Raw genomic sequence first — 25,183 nt, 5'->3', positions numbered from 1 at the left:
CCCCTGGCAAAAATTATGGAATCACTGGCCTCGGAGGATGTTCATTCAGTTGTTTAATTTTGTAGAAAAAAAAGCAGATCACAGACATGACACAAAACTAAAGTCAATTCAAATGGCAACTTTCTGGCTTTAAGAAACACTATAAGAAATCAAGAAAAAATATGTGGCAGTCAGTAACGGTTACTTTTTTAGACCAAGCAGAGGAAAAAAATATGGAATCACTCTATTCTGAGGAAAAAATTATGGAATCACCCTGTAAATTTTCATCCCCCAAATTAACACCTGCATCAAATCAGATCTGCTCATTGACATTGACCCTATGCCATGACATTGACCCTATGTGTCTTTTTGCAAGGAATGTTCTTGCAGTTTTTGCTCTATGGCAAGATGCATTATCATTTTGAAAAATGATTTCATCATCCCCAAACATCCTTTCAATTGTCCGAAATATCAATGTAAACTTGTGCATTTATTGATGATGTAATGACAGCCATCTCCCCAGTGCCTTTACCTGACATGCAGCCCCATATCATCAATGACTGTGGAAATTACATGTTCTCTTCAGGCAGTCATCTTATAAATCTCATTGGAAAGGCACCAAACAAAAGTTCCAGCATCATCACCTTGCCCAATGCAGATTCGAGATTCATCACTGAATATGACTTTCATCCAGTCATCCACAGTCCACAATTGCTTTCCTTAGCCCATTGTAACCTTGTTTTTTTCTGTTTAGGTGTTAATGATGCCTTTCATTTAGCTTTTCTGTATGTAATCCCATTTCCTTTAGGCGGTTTCTTACAGTTCGGTCACAGACGTGACCTCCAGTTTCCTCCCATTCATTCCTCATTTGTTTTGTTGTACATTTTTTGATTTTTGAGACATATTGCTTTAAGTTTTCTGTCTTGACGCTTTGATGTCTTCCTTGGTCTACCAGTATGTTTGCCTTTAACAACCTTCCCATGTTGTTTGTATTTGGTCCAGAGTTTAGACACAGCTGACTGTGAACAACCAACATCTTTTGCAACATTGCGTGATGATTTACTCTCTTTTAAGAGTTTGATAATCCTCTCCTTGTTTCAATTGACATCTCTCGTGTTGGAGCCATGATTCATGTCAGTCCACTTGGTGCAACAGCTCTCCAAGGTGTGTTCACTCCTTTTTAGATGCAGACTAATGAGCAGATCTGATTTGATGCAGGTGTTAGTTTTGGGGATGAAAATTTACAGGGTGATTCCATAATTTTTTCCTCAGAATTGAGTGAGTCCATATTTTTTTCCCTCTGCTTGGTCTAAAAAAGTAACCGTTACTGACTGCCACAATTTTTTTTTTCCTGATTTCTTATAGTGTTTCTTAAAGCCAGAAAGTTGCCATTTGAAATGACTTTAGTTTTGTGTCATGTCTGTGATCTGCTTTTTTTCTACAAAATTAAACAACTGAATGAACATCCTCCGAGGCCGGTGATTCCATAATTTTTGCCAGGGGTTGTATAATCTACTGTGTGCTATATATCATCTTTTGTGCATTATGTCATGGAGACTAGTGCATACTAGATAGAAGGTAATGCACATTAGACACGGAGAGAAACCATTTTTTGTCTCTTCTTGTAGGCAAGGTGCAGGTGCAAGCCCACGTGTCACCTGGTTGCAGCACATCGTCTCTATCTTGTGGAAAAGTGGTGATAGACTGATTGTCTGCCTGGGTGGCTGCCAACCAGGCCCCTAGGTAGTTTCATAGTGTGGTGGATACACCTATGTGCAAAACCAGACTCAAGACCTTCCTATAGGGCCTCCATAAAACAGATGCTCTGGGTACTTGCGCTTAGATTGATTGTACCTGTACTTACTGAACAGTGCAGCACCATTTCTGTACCCAGTATTTTTAAACATGGGTAAACTGTAATGTGGCTTCCCCTTTCATTGGTAACATTTCTCTATCATAAAATGTTAACATTAATTGAATACTGGGGTGAAAGGATGCTTAAAGCAGACCAAAGCTGACCGTTCATTACATAAGAACAAAACAAAGAGTCACACAGTGAAGAATTATGGCTTGGGGTCGGGTGACAGCAGCATATGATTCATGGCTTGCCGTGCCCTTTTGTCTTGTCCTCCTCGTGGTGGGACCATCCACTGCTCATAGCCAATGTTATTTTACAGCCTTCAGACCTCCGTCTGCTTTAAGTCAGTCGGCAAGGTCATTTCCTGTGTCGTCGTCTTGTCACACCAAGAGACACAACCGGAGCGTCACTATTGCTTTGATTTATCTGCAAGAGAATACTTTACCTTCAACTGAATTGAATAAAAAGTGAGTTAGGAGACGAGAGGCTGGTGTTTGAAGCAGCAGAATATGTTCAGAGGAAGAAAACGTGTCAGATTAGACTGTTTATCACAATCCTACTGTAAAAATGTTAAAGCTATTCTTTCTGTCAGAGCCTCAATGGCATGACTTACTTTGATATTAGCCAACTTTTAAAAAGTATATACAGAATTGGGTTTCTACAGTATTACCATTTCTTGTTTGCAAATCAATGCCTGAGTAAAATGTTTAATTTATAAATGCAAAGTGTGGCTGACGTATCACATCCTGAGCACAGTGCTGTGTGGCAGGTGGATCAGTAACCCAGAGAACTCCCAGTTTTATGATGATGGGAACCCAATGATGACCCAATGACCAAATTTTGGTTGTGATCTGTCCTGGTACAGTGTGGACCAGGTGCTGGGATGTTGTGGAGCAGTTTTAACGACCTCAATTTTGCAGGTGATGCTGTGATCTTTGTGGAATTGATGGATACCCTGATTGCAGCACTTGAGATACTGGGTGAGGAATGGGAGTGTCTGGGTTTGGGATTGCTCTGGATCCAGGTTTTTAATAACTTCCTGGGCTCAGCCATCAGTGGTGTCCCTGTATGTTTTGAAAGAAGCAACCTTGTGGAGATGTTAACTCCTCTCAGTAAGTCCTCTCAGTCTTGTTTCTGAGGCTGCCAGACAGAAGGTCTTGGTGCTTCTTGTCTTACTGTATGGTTGTGAGACTTGTACGCTAACCAGTGACTCAAGATCCCTGGACATCTTTGTTACTATGTCTCTTTGGAGGATTCTTGGGCACCACTGGAATGAGTTTATGTCAAACGAACAGTTACTTACAGTAGTGTTCAGAATAATAGTAGTGATATGTGACTAAAAAGATTAATCCAGGTTTTGAGTATATTTCTTATTGTTACATGGGAAACAAGGTACCAGTAGATTCAGTAGATTCTCACAAATCCAACAAAACCAAGCATTCATGATGTGCACACTCTTAAGGCTATGAAATTGGGCTATTAGTAAAAAAAGGAGAAAAGGGGGTGTTCACAATAATAGTAGCATCTGCTGTTGATGCTACAAACTCAAAACTGTTATGTTCAAATTGCTTTTTTTTTTTTTTTTTTAGCAATCCTGTGAATCACTAACCTAGTATTTAGTTGTATAACCACAGTTTTTCATGATTTCTTCACATCTGCAAGGCATTAATTTTGATGGTTTGGAACCAAGATTTTGCTGGTTTACTAGTGTGCTTGGGGTCATTCTCTTGCTGAAACACCCATTTCAAGGGCATGTCCTCTTCAGCATAAGGCAACATGACCTCTTCAAGTATTTTGACATATCCAAACTGATCCATGATACCTGGTATGCGATATATAGGCCCAACACCATAGTAGGAGAAACATGCCCATATCATGATACTTGCACCACCATGCTTCACTGTCTTCACTGTGAACTGTGGCTTGAAGTCAGAGTTTGGGGGTCGTCTCACAAACTGTCTGCGGCCCTTGGACCCAAAAAGAACAATTTTACTCTCATCAGTCCACAAAATATTCCTCCATTTCTCTTTAGGCCAGTTGTGTTCTTTGGCAAATTGTAACCTCTTCTGCACGTCTTTTATTTAATAGAGGGACTTTGCGGGGGATTCTTGCAAATAAATTAGATTCACACAGGCGTCTTCTAACTGTCACAGCACTTACAGGTAACTCCAGACTGTCTTTGATCATCCTGGAGTTGATCAATGGGTGAGCCTTTGCCATTCTGGTTATTCTTCTATCCATTTTGATGGTTGTTTTCCGTTTTCTTCCACGCGTCTCTGTTTTTTTTTTTGTCCATTTTAAAGCATTGGAGGTCATTGTAGATGAACAGCCTATAATTTTTTGCACCTGGGTATACGTTTTCCCCTCTCTAATCAACTTTTTATTCAAACTACACTGTTCTTCTGAACAATGTCTTGAACGTCCCATTTTCCTCAGGCTTTCAAAGAGAAAAGCATGTTCAACAGGTGCTGGCTTCATCCTTAAATAGGGGACACCTGATTCACACCTGTTTGTTCCACAAAATTGACGAACTCACTGACTGAATGCCACACTACTATTATTGTGAACACTCCCTTTTCTACATTTTTTTTTACTAATAGCCCAATTTCATAGCCTTAAGAGTGTGCATATCATGAATGCTTGCTCTTGTTGGATTTGTGAGAATCTACTGAATCTACTGGTACCTTGTTTCCCATGTAACAATAAGAAATATACTCAAAACCTGGATTAATCTTTTTAGTCACATAGCACTACTATTATTCTGAACACTACTGTATGGGGACTAAGATGAGGCACATCACATTCATTGTGAGGAAACAGCTGCAACATTTTGGACATGTGGCATGATTCTCTGGGGGAAGGTCCACTAGTCCTAGGGTCCACAGGCCCTAGGGTCCAGAGGTCCTAGGGTCCACAAGTCCTAGGGTCCACTAGACCTAGGGTCCACTGGTCCTAGGTTCCACTAGTCCTAGGGTCCACTAGTCCTAGGGTCCACTAGACCTAGGGCCCACTGGTCCTAGGGCCCACTAGTTCTAGGGTCCACTGGTCCTAACCTCTTTGTATTATTTGATGGTGTATAATTACAACCCAAAACTGATGTTAAAGTTCACAAATAAATGTAATACTTTCAAATACCAGATTCAGTTTTGTTCAATTTACAAAAATAAAATATATGAGGTCTGTTAGAAAAGTATGATTCTGTTGACATACACCATTAATCACCTTTAAATCTGTTGAATTGAAAATCATCAAAAAATGGTAATTCACCATAATTAAATGCTTTTTTTAATTGTCACACTTTTGTAACAATTAAACTATTTTAGTACAACATATAGCCTACCATAAATGTAAAAACAACTTCATGCTCTCCTTAATACTCACTTGACTTGGGGACTTGTGGATCCTAGGACTCGTGGACCCTAGGATGGTTCATTTCGGTAGGTGGGGTTTGCCTAGGCTTATTACCATCCAAGGCTCAGGGCGGTTCTATAGTATGGTGGATGCACAGAAGCGTGGCACCAGTACAGGCTCCCAGACCTGATCTAACCCGATGCACTTGAAATCTGTGAATGAACTGACGGAATATTTCTCTCATTAATGTTGGAGTATCATCAAGTATATGGGATAAATGCAAAAAGCATAATGTACATTTTGATTTAATAGTTTTGTGGCCACACCCCACATGGGGTACATGCAGGGGGCGGCAGGGGTGGGGGGTGAGGGAAGTTTGTTCCCTAATAGTCCTGTCTTTTTATTGAGCTATAATTCCAGAAAGATATCTGCATATTTTATTTCTACATTCTTCATATATAGAGAGAAAAAAAAACATGTATGCGGTAGTATGACCTCTGACCCAGAGATGTTTTCAGAAAGTGTGTTTTTCTTGAGCACCAAAGTGACCTTTTTGAGGTAAACGTCTGTCCACCATGATATATGAATAGTGATGTTGTTATCAGCGTTGGTTAGTCAGCTGAGGCAGCGGTACAAAAACATAGATATGACTTTGAACCTTGACCTTTTTGTTCATAAGCCGGCCCTGCTGTGGACATTTGGACAGAGATATACGCACACATTAAAATGGCCTGGTGGCTTCCACACTAGTGCTGGGGGGTGGGGTGGGGGGGGGGGGGGGGTTATAAATGGGAATCTGTGCGGTTTAGGAATCTGTGTCTTGTTGCATCAAACAGCAGCTGAGGGGGACAAATGGTCAGTGTTTGCTTGAGGTGCTGCTGAATATGTCTGATTTAAGACAAAAAAAAAAAAAATACACACATAGAACATTTTAGAATTATTGGCGAAAACTTGAGAACATGTTTGTTTTTCTGCAATTCCTCAGACAAAGTGTTTGGATATTGGGGGGACTTCAAAATGATGAGGATTAAAAAAGAGCTCAACAATAATGAAAGACAGCTAATCCACACCACGTGTGCTCTACACACCAAATAAATGCACAAATGGTGTTTCTTTTTTACTAATATCTTCTAAGTGAGTTCATTATGAAGTCATTCACACCAAACAATCACACATTTTTCATACCGATATATGCTTCAGATCATTCATCTTGACTTCTTGATTGTTGAGACATAGAAGAAAAGGTGTTTTTCACACCGAGATTTCCTTGACCTTTAACCAAACCACTCCAAAATCTAATCACCTATAGATAGCTGTAAAACTAATATTCCCACCATGTTTGAAGGAAATCCATCCAGCTGGCTTGGAGTTATATTGTCCACAATCATACGCATACGCCTTTCAAAACAATGCCCTGCTTTGCTGCCTTGCAGACATTCAGGGTACTGGGAATGCAGAAACCAAAGTAGTCACACAGATCTCAGGGCTTTAAAGTAAAACTCTGTTTTTATGGTTAGTCTCAGTCTTTCTGAGGCTGTTGGATGGTTTAGTCCTGTGATCATGTTAGTGCTATTACATCACCTTTAATCACCTCCCCAGTGTGACCAGCTTCAGTGAAAACATCTACTTTGACATTTAGGAGAATGAAAAGTATTATTATGTCAGTGTTAGTTGTCACGTCTCACCACTGTCCACCATACATGGGCGGTAAGTGTGGCTGTCCATTCGGGAGTTCCCTCTCCCGGCAACAATCCATTCATGGAGCGGCTGTTGTCAATGGAGCAATGGGCTACCAAATATGGAGAAGGGGTCGCACTGTGCACTCCCCTCTCAGGGACACTAGTGAGGGTATAAAATAGCCTGAACTGACCTTTCACTACCCCTGGTTGACAAAACCTGTGGCCTGGTGCTGATCTGGTGAGTACACAGGCTGAACAGAAGCGCGACAGTGAAAGTCCAACAAGTGGATCTATTACAGAAGGACGGATAAAAGGATGTGACGGGAGGAGCGGCTCCTCATCAGCTTCTTGGCTTTCTTTTGCAGAATGTGACCTGCGATTATGGCAATGCTAAACACATATTAAACCTTAGTGTAACGGAACTATAACACTGCAGTGTTATTTTAGTCGGTTGTTGTGTTTGTGAAGATAACTCTTCTAGAACAAATGGGATCTTGCAGGGCAGGAGCTAACGTGCTGCACGTGTGTGTGTTGCAGAGGTGACGCCATGTGCGACGACGAAGAGACTACCGCCTTGGTGTGCGATAATGGCTCCGGCCTGGTGAAGGCTGGCTTTGCCGGAGATGATGCACCCCGCGCTGTCTTTCCTTCCATCGTCGGTCGCCCCCGTCACCAGGTAACCCGTCTGCAAACACCAAAGACCTTGTGGACTTTTTTAAACTTATAAATATCCACTTTTGCAAATTTTGGATTTGGCAAAGATCCAGAATTTGCAAAAGTGGATATTTATAGGTTCATCAAAGTCCACAAGAGTTAGCTTCCTGGCTTGAAGCCTGGAGGTCATAGTTCTCTTGACTCTTGCTCCTCAGGGTGTGATGGTCGGTATGGGCCAGAAGGATTCATACGTCGGCGATGAGGCCCAGAGCAAAAGAGGCATCCTGACACTGAAGTACCCCATTGAGCACGGTATCATTACAAACTGGGACGACATGGAGAAGATCTGGCATCACACCTTCTACAACGAGCTGCGTGTGGCCCCGGAGGAGCACCCCACCCTGCTTACCGAGGCCCCACTCAACCCCAAAGCCAACAGAGAGAAGATGACCCAGATCATGTTCGAGACTTTCAATGTCCCCGCAATGTACGTCGCCATCCAGGCCGTGCTGTCGCTGTACGCCTCTGGGCGTACTACAGGTATGCTGGAACTTTCAGGAACCTCTCTGATGTTTATGATTAAATAAGTGTTCTTTGTTCCTATGCTCATCTATAGTCATGAGCATTGGGTCATAACTGAAAGAACTATATTGCAGGTTCCACAATTGTAACCCGCAAAATGGGTTTCCTCAGTAGGGTGGCTGGCATCTCCCTTAGAGATAAGGTGAGAAGTTCAGTCATCCATGAGGAGCTTGGAGAAGAGCCACTGCTCCTTCGAATTGAAAGGAACCAGCTGAGGTGGTTTGGGCATCTGGTAATGATGCTCCCCGGGTGCTTCCCTAGGGAGGTGTTCCAAGCATGTCCATCAGGGAGGAGAGCCACGGGGAAGACCCAGGACTAGGTGGAGAGATTACATCATCACAGTGGCCTGGGAACACCTCGGTATTCCCCAGTCAGAGGTGGTTAATGTGGCCTGGGGTAGGGAAGTTTGAGGTCCCCTGCTGGAGCTGCTGTCCCCGCAAGCCAATTCAGGATAAGCAGTTGAAGATGAGTATGAGTAAGTGTTCACATTTTTGTAAATGCTTTCAGGTATCGTCCTGGACTCCGGTGATGGTGTGACTCACAATGTACCCATATATGAGGGTTACGCACTTCCTCACGCGATCATGCGTCTGGACTTGGCTGGCCGTGACCTCACGGATTACCTGATGAAAATCCTGACCGAGCGTGGATACTCTTTTGTCACAACTGGTGAGTTCTGCACACCAGGAATAAAGACCTGTTGATGCTGGTGCACTTTTTCATCATTGTGTGCGATAATTTGATCCTTCCAGCTGAACGTGAGATTGTACGCGACATCAAGGAGAAGCTGTGCTATGTTGCTCTGGACTTTGAGAATGAGATGGCCACTGCGGCCTCCTCCTCCTCGCTGGAGAAGAGCTACGAGTTGCCTGACGGTCAGGTCATCACCATCGGTAACGAGAGGTTCCGCTGCCCAGAAACCCTCTTCCAGCCCTCGTTCATCGGTACGTAAAGATCAGGAAATCATACACTACTGCATCCTGATCAAATGTTACAAACAACTGAAAATCTTCAGTTGAACTTTTCTTTGAAAATCATCTTACAAATTGTTTGAAAGATATCCTGACCGGCGCCTGGAACTTATTATTAAAACATTAATTGATTGATTAATTGATTAATGAGGTTGAGCCTAGAGCGGGGCCACAGGATCAATTATCACTTCAAAGAACACACACACACACACACACACACACACACACACACACACACACACACACACACACACACACACACCACATGAATGACTCTGTGAGAGTGGGTGTTCATAGTGCACATAACAACTGGCTAGAAGTTACTGTCGTAGTAATGGGTGGGACTTTTCATCTGACAGCTGCTGACAGGAGCTGCCTGCTTCGCCACCTGTTACGACAGCTGAAGATGGTGTCGAATGCGCGCTCTGCTTCAGGTGGGGTTTAAACTAACTTACTGTGTCTGTGCAGGCATGGAATCTGCCGGCATTCATGAAACCACTTACAACAGCATCATGAAGTGTGACATCGACATCCGTAAGGACCTGTACGCCAACAACGTCATGTCTGGCGGCACCACCATGTACCCGGGTATTGCTGACCGCATGCAGAAGGAGATCACTGCGCTGGCCCCCAGCACCATGAAGATCAAGGTAAGTGACTCAGTGCTGAGGAGCACAAAACATCTGCACGAGAAGAGTCTCATCTGAACACACGTGTGCTTGCGTTTAGATCATCGCTCCGCCTGAGAGGAAATACTCCGTCTGGATCGGAGGCTCCATCCTCGCCTCTCTGTCCACCTTCCAGCAGATGTGGATCAGCAAGCAGGAGTATGATGAGGCCGGTCCCTCCATCGTGCACAGGAAGTGCTTCTAAGCGCCACAAAAACTATTCCCGGCCTGCACCTCTAAACGTGCACGTGGATGTCATCAACAATTTTGTTTACACTCAAGTGCAATTTATATGTGGATATGTACATGTTTTTAAATAAACAAAAACCAGGACTTGCTACACGGCTTCTCCTTCATTTGTTTTCACAGTTCCAAAAAAAAAAAAAATCAGTCTGTGTCCTTTCATCACGTGATGGATGAGTCAAGGTTTGAATTCAAAAAGATTACGGTGAGCAGAAAGGATTAACCACCTCAGGAGAAATTAACCTCACAGAGCCTCACTGAGTGAAAACACCACAATCACGTGATCAATAATCCCCTGGTGGGCAAAGATTACCGTACCTTTATATAACTACAGAGCTGTCTGCTCAAAGCAATAACATCAACAACATTATTATTATTGCTGTTAGAGTGTTAACAACAATAACAGCAATAATAATATACTGGCCTGTTGCCCGTGAGGATCCACGGGCTCTAGATTGGGCAGTGTTTACAAAATAGGTAGCTGACATTTTTTAAGGGTGGTAATAAATTAACCAGTGAGTTGGAATGGTGTGTGAGTCCAGAATGTTTTTAGAACCTTAGACCTCAACAGTTTTTAGAATAGGAACTCAACCCTTTTACTTCCTGTTAATTATGTATTTTTTAATGTTTATTTACTGCCTTAATGTTTTTATATGTGTTTATGTTGTTGTTATCATATACACACTGTAATTATTATCATTTATATGTATATGTATATGTCGCGGACATGAATGAGCAAAGCACTTCAGCATCTCACCATGTCATTTAGGTCTTTCAGACTTTTTTCTGCAAATGCTTCTGGGGAGCATTAGCATGGCTAAAAACCTTCAGCTTCTGGGGAGCTTCATCTCCCAGACCCCCCCCCCCCAACTATGGCCCTCTTAACCCCCTGCCATTTTAAGCATTTTCTTTATTTGCATCTCACATGCCTGGAAAAAGTTCCTCACCATCTCATTTAGGTCCTTCACACCTTTATTTTCAGTAAATGCTTCTGGGGAGCATTAGCATGGCTAAAAACCTTCAGCTCTCCAGACCCCCCTAACTACAACCCCCTTAACGTCCTGCCATTTTAAGCATTTTTCTTTATTTGCATCTTCTCACATGCCTGGAAAACGTTCCTCACCATCTCAATTAGGTCCTTCACATTATATTTTCAGTAAAAGCTTCTGCGGAGCATTAGCATGGCTAAAAGGTGTCAGCTCCCCAGACCCCCCTAACTACAGCCCCACTTAACATCCTGACACTTTAAGCATTTTTTAAAATGTAGATGTAAATTCATATGCAAACTTTTCAACTAGTTGACAGTAGGGCTGCAGAATATGGCCAAATGATTGTATCTCAATATTGAAGCCAAATATTATATCTCTATTGATATATTATACAAAATGGCTATGATTTCACACAATGTGCAGCAACAGTGAAAATTAAGCATTCTTAAACAAAACAGTAATAATAACACAACTCATTTTGCACTCATCATAAGGTAAGGATACAGTATCCTCCAAAAGTAATACAAAATTTTCTTTCATCAAAACATCAAATCTAGGTTTGCATCTCAGATGTACTATCTGGCACATTGTATCTGAACTTTCAGGTCTTCTTTTTATGAAAATCCTCCTCTACACCACTTCATCAGGAAGCTGTATTTTATATTTTTAATTAATTTGTATCAAGTTACAGATTTGCATTCAGTTTGATTTTAAGGAAGATCATTTTTGATTTTTTTTTTTTGTTTTGTTTTGTTTTTTTTGTATTTGAAAGGGTATAAACAAATTAAAATGTGTTTAATACCAAGTGTTCCAGTACTTTTGAGGTCAACTGAGAAACACTCAGGGGCAGCATCTTACATCTCATATAAGCCAACAGTGCATGAATCAGCTGCTGTCTGCTAGTTTTATTAATTTAAATCACCGGAGAAACACGTATGTATAAGACAACCCAAAATGCTGCTTTTAACAACCTGGACCTCATTTCTGGCATAAAATATGGCTGTTTACTCACTGATATAACTTTGGTGTCATTAGAAGTCCTTGATTCCGATGATGTGTTCAAGTTCAGATCTAGCTCAGACTTTTCTTCTTCTACTAAGGTTGATTAGAACTTTTTGTGGTACACAGTGCCAACTACTGTACAATGAGGAACTTAGCAGTCAATATATGTCAGTGTTTTCAAAATGACATGTCAATCATCTGGGGTGGCACCTGGGGTGTCCAATCAGATTTCAGGGAGTCCAGTGCCACCCTGGCATCCCCTCAAGCTCCACCCATGCCAGGAAGTGTTCAACATTTGACATTTCCTGTTTTACTGTGGACTCAAAATTTGGCACTTCGTGTTTCAGTCTCAACTTGCCACTCAATTCCTGCGAGATCGCACAAGATCTCGTCTATTGTCAAACCCAGAAGTGTTCAACATTTGACTTTTTTTAATTTAATGAGACAAACAAAAAGCTACACAGAAACCCTACAGAGGATTAAATACAACAACAAAAACAACATACCAAAGAACAGGTTAATAAAAAGCAGGTCAAAACTAGGGGAGAATTATAACAACAACAACAAAAATCTTTCTTTTTCTTTCTTTCTTTTGACATTTCCTGTTTCACTGTTTCAAAATGTCAAATGTTGAAAACTTCCTTGATCCCATGAGATGAGATCTCGTGGGACCTTGCAGGAATTCTGTGGCAAGTTGAGACTGAAATAGGAAGTGCCAAATTTGAGTCCACAGTGAAACAGGAAATGTCAAATGTTGAACACTTCCTGGCATGGGCGGAGCTGGAGCAGAGGCCAAGGCTGCACTGGACTCCACTGAAATCTGTTGGGACACAGATGTCATGGCACCACACGTCTGGTTGAAAAGAGCTGCATTTTGAAATCAGTGACACATATTGACTATTAGGTCCTTCCTGTACAGTAGTTGGTGCTGTTTAATTTTCACTGTTGCTGCACTTTGTGTGAAATCATAGTCATATCGTACATCATATTAATATGACAATATTGAGATCATTTGCCATATTGTACAGCCAAACTGTCAACTAGCTGAAAACTTTGAATATTAATTTACATCTACATTAAAAAATGCTTAAAGTGGAAGGGGGTTAAGAGGGTTGTAATTAGTGGGCTCTGGGGGGCAGAGAGAAAAAAGAAAGCTCGTTCATGTCTGCGACATATACATATTATTCGGATCAATATTTAGACTACAGGTGATTCAGTTTTGGAGTTGTTTGGCCAAAGAGCAAGGAAAACACTTCATTTGTTTTGTTTTGTTTTTTTGGTATATCTCAACAACCAAAAAGTCTAGATGATCAATAGAGTTTTGAGTCGTTTCATCAAAGATCAAGGAAAACATGATCCAAAAATATGTTTTTTTGTTTTGTTTTGTTTTTTGTTTTTGTACATGTCAACATCCAAAACAAAAAACAAAAAACAAAACAAAACCAAATCCTGAATTCATCATTAGATTTTGGAGTGGTTTGGTCAAAAGTCAAGATCAAGGACAACATGGTCTGAAACAACTTTTTCTTATATACCTGAACAACCAAGAAGCCAAGATGGATGATCTACGCAATCTATGTCTATTCTGGAGACATTTGAACAAAGGTCAAAGGGTTTTGTATATCTCAGCAACCAAGACGCTGAGCTGGATCATTAGATTATGGAGTACGGAGTAGTTTGACCAAAGGTCAAAGTTAAAAAAAAAAAAAAAAAAGATCTACCCACCCCCCCCCCCCCAAAAAAAACAACCCCCAAACACTTTCTTGGGGGTACATCTCAGCGCCCCCCCCAAAAAAAAAACCAAGACAAACAAAACAACCTACTTAGATTTAGATTTGACTTAGGAATAGTTAGGTCAAAGGTCAAGGTCAAGGAAAACATGGTCTGAAAAACACCTTTTCTTGCATACCTGTACAACCAAGAAGTTTAGATAGCATATATTGATCAGCAAAATATTTATCAGATTGGTATGAATGACTTCATAATGGTCACACAAGTAATGTGATGAAGTCACACATTGTCAAAAACAGCATTAGATACGTATGTATATCTACTTATACATTTATATTGTGGCGTGAAGAATGTCTTTCACTGTATAATTCTTTTTCTAAATTTTGCACGATTTTTGCTGCATCTTTGCATAATGATTTTCTATGCCGAACATCTTTGCACAGAAAATGTAGTTGCATGTTGAGTCTAATGTCACACCACAGTACTGTGCACTTCACATGTTTTGCGTTTATTTTTAAATTTCCACGCAGACAAACAGGCTGCATTGTCAAGAGATTAAACACTCGATGCTGATTTCACTCTGTGGCTGTTTGCAGAGCATCATGTGGAAACAAAACCTGCAGCCGGACCTGCAGCCTGCATGGGAGGGGCACCTGTGGGTGCGCAGGGACACGCATCAGGACAGACAGACAGACAGACAGACAGACAGACAGACAGACAGTAAATGAGTTAGTGGTGCAGAAATGTGGAATATTTCTAACCATTAAGCAGACGTCCTTCTTGAATGGATGGTGTTATAGGTGGAGCACACGGATTGACCGTCAGAGTTAAAGGTTTGAATCTCACAGTGTCTCAAAGCGCTCTGGATCAACTCGTGCGCGCCGGTGCCCAGTAAAAGGCGAGCGATAATACAATAATGTTATATTGAAAATCAGACGTCCTGGTCGTGCTGGCAGCGCTCCATCGACCTGTCTGCGCTTCCGTGACGCATGGGAGGGAGGGTGAGGAGGGTGAGGAGGGTGAGGCTACTTAAAGGCGGATTAACGCTGGCAAGACATTAAATCCAACCTCGCTCCTCCCGGACTCAGCGCGCAGCCCGTCAGCCTGATGTGAAGATCGAAATCAGGAGCGCTTCGTAGCGATCACAACCTTCACACTTCCATGACAAGCAAAAGTGTGGCCGCGCGGCTGGAGCGCTCGGCACACACAGCGGGACGCGCTCAGCGCGCATCCAGAGCGCACGGACAGGCGGACACAGGCGGACACGGCATCCCGTGACGGCTGCTTTCCTTTTTCTTTCTTTCTTTTTCTTTTTTTTTTTTTCTTTTTCTTTAGCTGTTCGGACGCTCTGGAAACTGACACCAGCGAGAGACAGAATGCGGCAGGACGGGGAATAAAGCGCTTTTCTTTTTTGGATTTTTTATTGGAGGGGTTTGAACAGAGTGCCGCTGCGCCCTCGTCTTCTCCGGATGCTCAGAAATGGGGGAATGGACTATACTAGAGAGGCTCCTGGAGGCTGCTGTCCAGCAGCACTCTACTATGATCGGAAGGTAAGACGAACACCAAATCCAAGAACAACCGAGGAACCGCAGCAGCCTCCAGGATCGTCTTTAGTATGGCTCCCAGTCCCCCGTTTCTGTGTTGTGGCTCGTGGATCTTCTGTAGCATGGTTTCCAGTCCTCCGTGTCTGTGTTGTGGATTTTTCTTGTCTTGTTTTACAGATTTCCCTTCCCTCCTCCTAAGAAAGACAGCTAAATAAAATCACTTGACAAGCTGTCTTTTCAGAACCTGGGATGGTGCTGCAAACTGCTGAAAGTAAAATTCACCCTGTCATTTTCAGCAACTCATCTATATCATTCATTTGTTGTCATTTGTTGGTGGTGGTGAGTCTGAGTGGTGATTGTGCGCTCACACAGTCAGCTGTATCATCTGTTTCATTAAGGAAGCTCACACAGGTAAAGTGAACGCCAGCTGTTCGCATGTGATTTCAGCTGTTCTGTTTGAAAAGAAAAGATGCAGACACAAAGAAAAAAAAACACAAATCAGACTGATCCTTTCAGAACTGCACAGATCCTGAATTATAAGACCAATCCTTTCAGAACTGGACAGATCCTGAATTATAAGACAGATCCTTTCAGAACTGGAGAGATCCTGAATTATAAGACTCACCCTTTCAGAACTGGACAGATCATAAATTATAAGACTCATCCTTTCAGAACTGGAGAGATCCTGAATTATAAGACTCATCCTTTCAGAACTGGACAGATCCTAAATTATAAGACCGATCATTTCAGAACTGGACAGATCCTGAATTATAAGACTGATCCTTTCAGAATGAGATAGATCCTAAATTATAAGACTCACCCTTTCAGAACTGGACAGATCATAAATTATAAGACTCATCCTTTCAGAACTGGAGAGATCCTGAATTATAAGACTCATCCTTTCAGAACTGGACAGATCCTAAATTATAATACCGATCATTTTAGAACTGGACAGATCCTGAATTATAAGACTGATCCTTTCAGAATGAGACAGATCCTAAATTATAAGACTCATCCTTTCAGAACTGGACAGATCCTTAATTATAAGACTCATCCTTTCAGAACTGGACAGATCCTAAATTACAAGACTCATCCTTTCAGAACTGGACAGATCCCAAATTATAAGACCGATCCTTTCAGAACTGGAGAGATCCTGAATTATAAGACTCATCCTTTCAGAACTAGACAGATCCTGAATGATAAGACTCATCCTTTCAGAACTGGACAGATCCTGAATGATAAGACTCATCCTTTCAGAACTGGACAGATCCTAAATTATAAGACTCATCCTTTCAGAACTGGACAGATCCTGAATTATAAGACTGATCCTTTCAGAACTGGACAGATCCTGAATTATAAGACTGTTCGGAACAGCTCTTTAAAAATAAGACACGTGTTCAGCACTGGACAGCTCCTGAAGAAAAACTATTATTTTCAGCACTGGACAGCTCCAGTGCTGAATAACAATAATCCAACAGGCTGTTCTGAAAAACTTGTTAATAATAATAAGATTGTTCTTTTACGTGCTGAGCAGCTTCTTACTAATAAGACTGTTCTATTCAGCACTGGACAGTTCTCTGATTGTAGCATGAAACACAACCTTGAACCATGCTGACATCACTGCACACAGATGTTTTCAAACTTATTTTCACATTGTTTTGTTTGTTTGTTTGCTTTTTAGGATCCTACTAACAGTGGTGGTCATCTTCCGGATTCTTATCGTAGCAATAGTCGGAGAGACTGTCTATGATGATGAGCAAACCATGTTTGTTTGTAACACCTTACAACCGGGCTGCAACCAGGCATGTTACGACAAGGCATTTCCCATTTCACATATTAGGTATTGGGTTTTTCAAATCATCATGGTGTGCACCCCGAGTCTTTGCTTTATCACTTACTCAGTGCATCAGTCGGCAAAGCAGAAGGAGCGGCGCTACTCGACGGTCTATCTGACACTAGATAAGGATCAAGATTCACTGAAGCGAGAAGAAACCAAAAAGATAAAGAACACCATTGTCAATGGAGTACTTCAGAACACAGAAAACTCCACCAAAGAACCTGAACCGGACTGTTTAGAAGTCAAAGAGATCCCTAACTCAGCTATGAGAACTACAAAATCCAAAATGAGGCGACAGGAAGGCATCTCCAGGTTTTACATCATTCAAGTGGTTTTCAGAAATGCACTGGAAATAGGCTTTCTGGTGGGCCAGTACTTCTTGTACGGATTCAATGTGCCGTCGGTCTACGAATGTGACCGTTACCCCTGCATCAAAGATGTTGAGTGCTACGTCTCCAGACCCACAGAAAAAACAGTGTTCTTGGTGTTCATGTTTGCGGTGAGTGGGTTCTGCGTTGTGCTGAATCTGGCAGAACTCAATCACCTGGGCTGGAGGAAAATTAAAACGGCAGTGCGAGGAGTACAGGCCCGAAGAAAGTCCATTTACGAAATCAGAAACAAAGACTTGCCGAGGATGAGCGTGCCTAATTTTGGCCGCACTCAGTCCAGTGACTCTGCTTATGTGTGACTGAGTGGAAAAGAGTGACAAAGCATGATGGGACAGCTCAGCACACTGAAGTCATGTTCTGAGTGGGCAGATTTGGTTTTAAGAACTTTGCGGCACGCGTGGCCGACACGTATGCTGACTTGTTCATTATTTTACTGATGCAACTTTTTCATAACGTTTATACTCTCGAAGAAACAAAAGTGTTTGCTCTTTGCGTGTTGTTCTGCTGTGCTTGAAGAGAGTTGATGCAAAATGACACCAAGAGGTGAACACACGAGAGCTTGACCTTAAAATGGGCTACCGAAGGTGTTTTAAACACATTTTTCCAACCACCTTCTGCAGCATCCATTAAGGAACAATAAACAACAATCCAGATTTATAAATCCTTCCTGTTCCACCTGAAACAAATCACATAATTTATGTTTTTTGTTTGTTTGTTTGTTTTTTCTGCCTGTGTTGCACCATTGACCTTAACATATGTAACCATTTCATTGCTTTATAGCTGACTGGCAAAACTATCTGTTGAATTTGCTGCAAATGCTAACGTCTGTGATTTCCTTAATTTATGACACACCAAAGCACCCACACTGCTTTTATTTGTAAAGTGTTTTCTTGCTTGTATGTAATCAAGTGCCATATGTGTATATAAACATAATATATTATATATATGTATACATATAATAATATATAAATATATATTAATCATAAAAGCCGATTCCCTGCTTGGATTATGCTAAATGCTACATTTCTTTCTTTTTTTTAATTGCTTTAAATGTATTTGTTCTGATTTAAATGATGAAATATATATTTATCTGTTTAATTTGGACTGTAAAAGAAATGAAGTGCTATATATATATATATATATATATATATATATATATATATATATATATATATATATATATATATATATATATATATATATATATATATATGAATGATGGAAATGTATCTACCCAATCAAAGCTGTTTAAAACTGAAAATAGCACAAACTGATGATTTTAAATCAAAGAATGGGCAGTACAAACATGCTCTGGTGCTACAGTTTTTTCATAAAAAATGCTTTTAAATGTAAGCAGTGCAGATGAGAAGAAAACACCCTTTTTTCCTGTTGGAAAATAAAAGCAGGATTCATGTATACCAGAAATGTGTGAGGTGCAGTACTTTGTGTCTCTGTGGCTCTTATCAGGTTTTCGCTTTGGTGCAGTGAAGATGTTAGCCACGCCCACTGCAGGACACACCTTGATCAGCCTGTCATCACTCTGCTGATGTGCTGCTGCAATGTGCCGAGGCACATCACCGTTATTGTTCAGAGACTGAACACCTCGTCTGTGCGATTCAAACCCGGCTGCAGCCTTTGACTGTGAAACACGCAGAGTGTGAACTTAGTTTGTGACTTTGAACAGTCAACCCCCCCCACCCCCCCAAAAACTGATTTATGCTCTGCAGGAATGACAAAAGGCTGATTGCTATTCTGAATGCAGAGGACTGCCTTGCCCTTTCGCTGCTCATCGCCTCTTCTGTTGTTTTGGAAGGGGTTCAGGAAGTAGGAAAGTCAGGGGAAGGTTGTGTTGTCATAAAGAGCAAAATCAATTTTAAAATAAGATTTTTCTTTTTTAAAGTGCTCTAACGGAATTGGTGAGAAAAAGAAGAAGAGATCAAATATTTGGGCGTTGCAGGTGAAAAGCTGTGGGATGAATCTGCAAAGTCAGGAAAAAAAAAAGTCCATGCTCGGCAGCGCTCGAAGCTCAGTGGGGCTCCGAGATTTATAGCAAAATCCTGAATTTAAGAAAAAAGACAAAAGAAAAGCCGTTTGTCAACTTAATTGGATGCAGTAGCTTTGTTCTTCTTCACCTCCCTCTGCACAGCTGCCTTTTTTCAGCATGCAACCTGCAAAAATATTAAGATTAAATATGAAAAGCATGGAAATTTTAAAACAAATTTTAAGAAATACAATTTAAAATGATCTGAAATGTTCTCCTTCTACTGTAAGTGGAAAGGCTCATGCTTTGGCAGGTTTAGTGTAACCTGGATTTAAAATGACAAAGATCATTATTGGGTTGTTCCTGAATGCAATTATGCACACTGTGGTGCATTTCCATCACCGCGCTGATGGACTGAGCGCAGATTACACTATATCTGCGTGTGTGTGTGTGTGTGTGTGTGTGTGTGTGTGTGTGTGTGTGTGTGTGTGTGTGTGTGTTTGTAATGAGAGCCAGATTACCAGCTGCACAAAGAGGATTGTGCCGCCGGTGTGACAAATGACACTTCACTTTGTTCAGCTTTGCACATCTGAGACAACAGAGATGTGCTGTATATAGACGTCAGGTAAACTCAAGGACCTATAGATTTATCTGCTGACCTTAGTCACCCTGGCAACTGCAGCAGAACCCACCAAGGCCGTGCACAAGCTATTTTAAGACTGCAAGGCACCGCAAGAGCACCACCAATTCCATGTGATTGTAGGTGTTTATGGGTGACAGCAGAGATTTTACTACTATGACCATCATTAATTTGATTCATCCGCATGCTGATGTTGAAGGCGTGGTCTTTTCCCTTTGTGCACTGCTGCTGAGGAAATACTCAGCTCATAATCAAATTTTTTTATTAGCAATGTGGGATTCCTCCTTGTTACACTATGCATCTAAATTCAGAAGATAAAAGTCTCTTGGGGTGAAAATGCATCAAATAACTGATTATTCTGACTTGGGCTTATAGACCAACAGGGTTTAAAAATATCTAAACTAACATTTACTTTTGCTAAAAAGGAAATATGTGCAAAAAGGGCTCAATAAAATGCTACATTTATTACCTCCACCAACAAAGTTGGAGGAGGTTATGTTGTCACCCCTGTTTGTTTGTTTGTTTGTTTGTGAACAGCCTGTAGCCCACACGTTTTCAGATATCATTATGATTTTTTTTAAACTTAAGATTCATATCCTGATAGGCAAGATGTGATTCAATTTTCAAGGTCAAAGGGCAAATTCAGAAAAAATCTTGGAAAATTGGAAACATCGCTATGTTTAACATTGAGCATATTTTCAAAAATTCATAATTCTGTCAAAAAAGATCAAATTTCTTTCATATCTGAGAGCGTTATGTAGGATGGTATCCTTTATCGACTGATTGATTGATCCAGATCTGATCCAGATTACAGATTTTGTGGCCATTTAAATTTAACATTGAAAACCACATTTAATGTATATTTTACATTATATGTTAATCAAACATGCCCCAATCACTCTCATATTTGAAAGTGAGATGCAGACTGGCACTCACTATCGCCTGACAAAGTTTACTCCGGATCTGATCCGGATTGTGGATTTTATGGACATTTGAATTTAATATTGAAAAGCCCATTTGGTGTACATTTTGCTTTGTATCTCAATCAAAAGTTCCTCAGTCTCTCTCATTTGTGACAATGAGGTGCAAACTGGCGCTCTCAGTGAATAGGGTAAGTTTGAGTTGCATATGATCCGTATCGTGGATTTAGCAGATATTTGATATTCACATTGAAAAGCTCTTTTGATCTATATTTTGTATTATATTTTAGCTCATGAAAAGCCACTTCTAACAGGATGTTAACCTTGAAAAAATTTTTCCAAGGTAAAAATGCTGAAAAATCTGTTTTTTTTTTTGTTGTTGTTGTTGTTGTTTTTTGCCTGTTATTGCTAAATATGGTTTTGGTTTCATGTTAATATCCCCAAAGCCCCCGAGTCTATGAGTGTTCATGTAGTAACTATGCTTCTGTAAATGAATTTTAACCCTGAAATACTCAGTTTGTTTTAAACTTTTGTGACTTATGTCACATAAATTATATCTGGACTGCGATCATATGCCAACTGTGGCCATTGTCACACTGTATGGCATGCCCACATGATCTGTGCAGTATCAGATCCTTTCCATTTGACTTGACATGACCTCAAAACAGGTGGGTTGTTTAAAAGGATTGTACTCGTACGTAGTAATTCCTTTAAAAAAAACAAGCAAATGTAGGCTGCCAAATGTACTACTACTACTACTACTGCTACTGCTACTACTACTACTACTACTACTACTACTACTAAGAATAATAACATAAAATAATAACATAAAAAAAGTCAGAGTTCCATACCAGACTGGGTGAGATGAGGCATATGATCTGTTGTGCTGTTGTGTTGTCCTGAACAAATGGAGTGACTTATATTAACTTCTTGAAAAACTGTATAATACAACCTCTTAAGGTTATAGCACACATATTCTGCTATACAATATTTGTGTCCAGTGTAAATAGTCCCAAATGCTATTTAAAGAAATTTATACTGCATAAAAATGCTACTGTAAAAAAAAGAAAATGCAGGTTTTTAGGTACAGGCATCAGACTAACAACACACATGCACTAACAATAAAGTATTATGTTGTCAGGTCAGCAGGCAGACTGTAGAGGTGAAATTTGCCTCTACAGCATTAAATTATTGAGTCTGTTTTGCACCAAAGGGGGTTTAGTGTATAGTGTAAATTTTAACTGATTGTAAAAGTGTTCAAAGATGAAGAATTCTACAGAAATTAATTCCTTTGTATTTTATCTAATCGCTAAAATATCTTTTTTTAAGCGCTCAATTTAAAGAATTTGATTGATGGTCACTGAACCAATGCAGATCTATTAAAATACAACATTATTGTCAAAATAGGGATTCCGCTTGGGAGCTATGTGTGTTATTTGTTTTTTTTTATTTTATTTTTTTTTTAGAAATGAAGCAATGGATGGTAGTGAAACTTTGACATTGTTATAAAGAAGTTTTGATTACATTTTTACCAACTGTGGGCTCTATTTTCACTACACCTGCAAGTCCTGCACCATTATGAAAACAGCAAAAATCATGGCTTGAAGAGGAGAAAACCAAAAATGGCTTTTTGTGTAGTATAACACAATTATGATGACATAAATCATCAATTTAGGAAAATTGTAAGTTTAATTTCACTGGAAATTTATTTGACCAAAAAAAAAAAAAAAGTAAAAAGATGGACTCTGTCATGTTACCAATAATGGGAAAAAGGGGGCTCCACATGCTGTACATATACCATGTTTGTATATTTCCATTCTTTCAGTCTTCTTCTCTCTCCTTCACAATTTCTGTTAAAATGTGTTTAATTTTTCTCACTTGACTCTTTGCTGAGTAATTCAAAACTTCACTGTGCTTGGCAGCACTTTTTTTTTTTTGCAGGATCTGGAATGTGCAAACATAAAAAAAAATGCATTTTAAACAAGATGAAAAAACGTAATTCTTATTAAATATCACTAATTTAAGCTTACATTTGCTTATTTCCTCTGATGGAAGTATTCAGGGCACATGGTGAGTTCAAAGATTGTTGGGAATTTGAAGACCTATTAGTAATTTCTATTTTTACAGTTTTTGTCTATGATAAACAATGTAACGAGTTGTGGAGTTTGCCACATTACATCATACCAATGCTTATGAAGGGTTAAGATCTATTTTTAATCAAATACATTTTTCACATTGTATTTCAGTTTGTTGTTTAATTTGTATTTGTGTACTTTGTAAAACTTTTGATATCACATTTGTAACCAGTTCATCTTCTGGCATACAGAGTTAATAGTCCCAGTAAAATCTAAATAAATATATTTCTACTATTCTATTCTATTCTTCTATTTATCTATGCAGCTTCTTCAAGGGTGATTCTTTAACTACGGGCACTATTGGCCTTGTAAATGTAATTTCCACCACACCATTGCCTTACAATATAAAGCACCTTGGGGCAACTGTTTGTTGTGATTTGGCGCTATATACATGTGCTCTGATGTCACTGTTTATCTCCATAGAAACTACCCAAACAATCTTTCATACAAACTGTTTAAAGGGAAATTACAGTGTTGTGGTGGAAATTACAGCAATAGTGTGGGACAACTACATTTTGTTTAAAAAAATCACAACAGTTGTATGACATTGAATACCCCAATTATGTTTTGATTATTTTACTGATATTTTATTCAGGGATATTTTAAAACATTAGAAAAAAATGTTTCTTTACCATTCATTTTTATCATTGAAGATCAAAAGTCTGGGTGCAGGACAAGCACAAAACGGCAATATTTGCATATAATGATGCTGAAAAAAGGTGAAAAAGTCATCATAGACTACTAGAACAAATTTCTTAACACACTTTCATTGTAAAGATAAATATAAAAGTGTGAAATGTCCCCTTTTTTCTGTTTTTCATACAATATGATCAAAGGACATAATAAGTGCCCGTAGTCTAAGAATCACCCTCAAACTGTGCACGTTGCCCTGAAAATGTCGACTTTTGCCTTTTGTGGGGGAATTAAATGATCCCCCCCACCCCACCCCCACCCAGTCAATTGCAAGCACAGACAATTCAGTCTGTGCTTTAATTCTGGCTTTTGTGTAGATTACTGCATGACAGGTGGAGAGCAAACAGAAGACAAACAGTCGCTGTGGGTATTTTTGATCCTCTCAGCAGAAGCAATTAAATTAGCCTGGTTAGTGCTGTACGTATGCACGGCTGAGCATGGTATAGATAGATATGGCAGACAAACATATGTGATGTGTGCATCTGCACGGGGGAAGAAGCTCATGCACATTTTTACAGTGTTACCAACTTTTTAAATACCAGGGGAGTAAAATCACATGCTTTTTTGTGGCTCAAAAGCACTTTTAAAGCTTCTCTCTGTCATTGCCAATCTAACTGTTTAAAGAAGCTGAAATATCCCACTTTCTTCCTGTGATCTGTACCCCGGGTGTTGTGTCTGTAAACCTCTCAGCCTTAATGAAATCTTCACAGTACAAGGACAAAGGGACAGAGAACATTTGACAAGGCCTGTCCGTGGGGATTTGGCTCGCCGGTTCGGTTGGTGGCTGGGTCATACAGGAGGATTTGGTTGAAAATAAGCACTGGCACTGACAGAATATACCTGACAGACCTGACAGCAGATTAATTTCTCATCCATTTTTTAATGTGACCTCAGGATTAGGAACATTAGTGGATTATATGCAGATTTGTCAAGCAAAGGTTCACAATGGGACAGTCTGTACCTGTGTGAGGACACCGTGCACCCAAAACCAAAATTGATGTGTTCCTCCCTTTTAAGGCCAGATTGTGTTTGAAGAGAACTTTTGCACTTACTGAGCTTGATCTAAACTAAATATAAATAAGAAAAACAGACATTTAAAACAATAAAAACCCACACACCTTAGCTCATTATCTCTGAATAAAATAAGAAAACCATTAACCTTGGAGTTATGACCAACGGTGATTATTTAGGGAATAACCCTGTTGTGTCTGATGATTTGTGGATGTTCATGTTGGTTATTCATTCATTCATCTTCTACCGCTTAGTCCAATTAAGGGTCATGGGGGGCTGGAGCCTATCCCAGCAGGTGACGCGTTAGCGGATATTTGCGACTGTAT

At 40.1% G+C, this 25,183-nt stretch overlaps 2 protein-coding genes across 2 annotated transcripts; both read left to right on the top strand.

Annotated features, from left to right (window-relative positions):
• Window positions 1-7,047: 7,047 nt before the first annotated feature.
• On the top strand, window positions 7,048-10,082 carry LOC117531760 (actin, alpha cardiac muscle 1). The gene is made up of 7 exons (XM_034194880.1): window positions 7,048-7,105; window positions 7,405-7,543; window positions 7,737-8,061; window positions 8,611-8,772; window positions 8,856-9,047; window positions 9,543-9,724; window positions 9,804-10,082. The coding sequence occupies exons 2-7, from the start codon at window positions 7,415-7,417 to the stop codon at window positions 9,945-9,947; spliced, it is 1,134 nt and encodes a 377-aa protein (XP_034050771.1). The 5' UTR covers window positions 7,048-7,105; window positions 7,405-7,414; the 3' UTR covers window positions 9,948-10,082.
• Window positions 10,083-14,724: 4,642 nt separating this feature from the next.
• gjd2b (gap junction protein delta 2b) lies at window positions 14,725-18,263 on the top strand. The gene is made up of 2 exons (XM_034195523.1): window positions 14,725-15,257; window positions 16,933-18,263. Exons 1-2 carry the CDS (start codon window positions 15,187-15,189, stop codon window positions 17,774-17,776), a joined length of 915 nt encoding a protein of 304 aa, XP_034051414.1. The 5' UTR covers window positions 14,725-15,186; the 3' UTR covers window positions 17,777-18,263.
• The last annotated feature ends 6,920 nt before the right edge of the window (window positions 18,264-25,183 follow it).

The sequence above is a fragment of the Thalassophryne amazonica genome, chromosome 19 (assembly GCF_902500255.1).
Source record: "Thalassophryne amazonica chromosome 19, fThaAma1.1, whole genome shotgun sequence".
Lineage (NCBI taxonomy): Eukaryota > Metazoa > Chordata > Actinopteri > Batrachoidiformes > Batrachoididae > Thalassophryne > Thalassophryne amazonica.
This window is presented reverse-complemented; position numbering and strand designations above follow the sequence as displayed.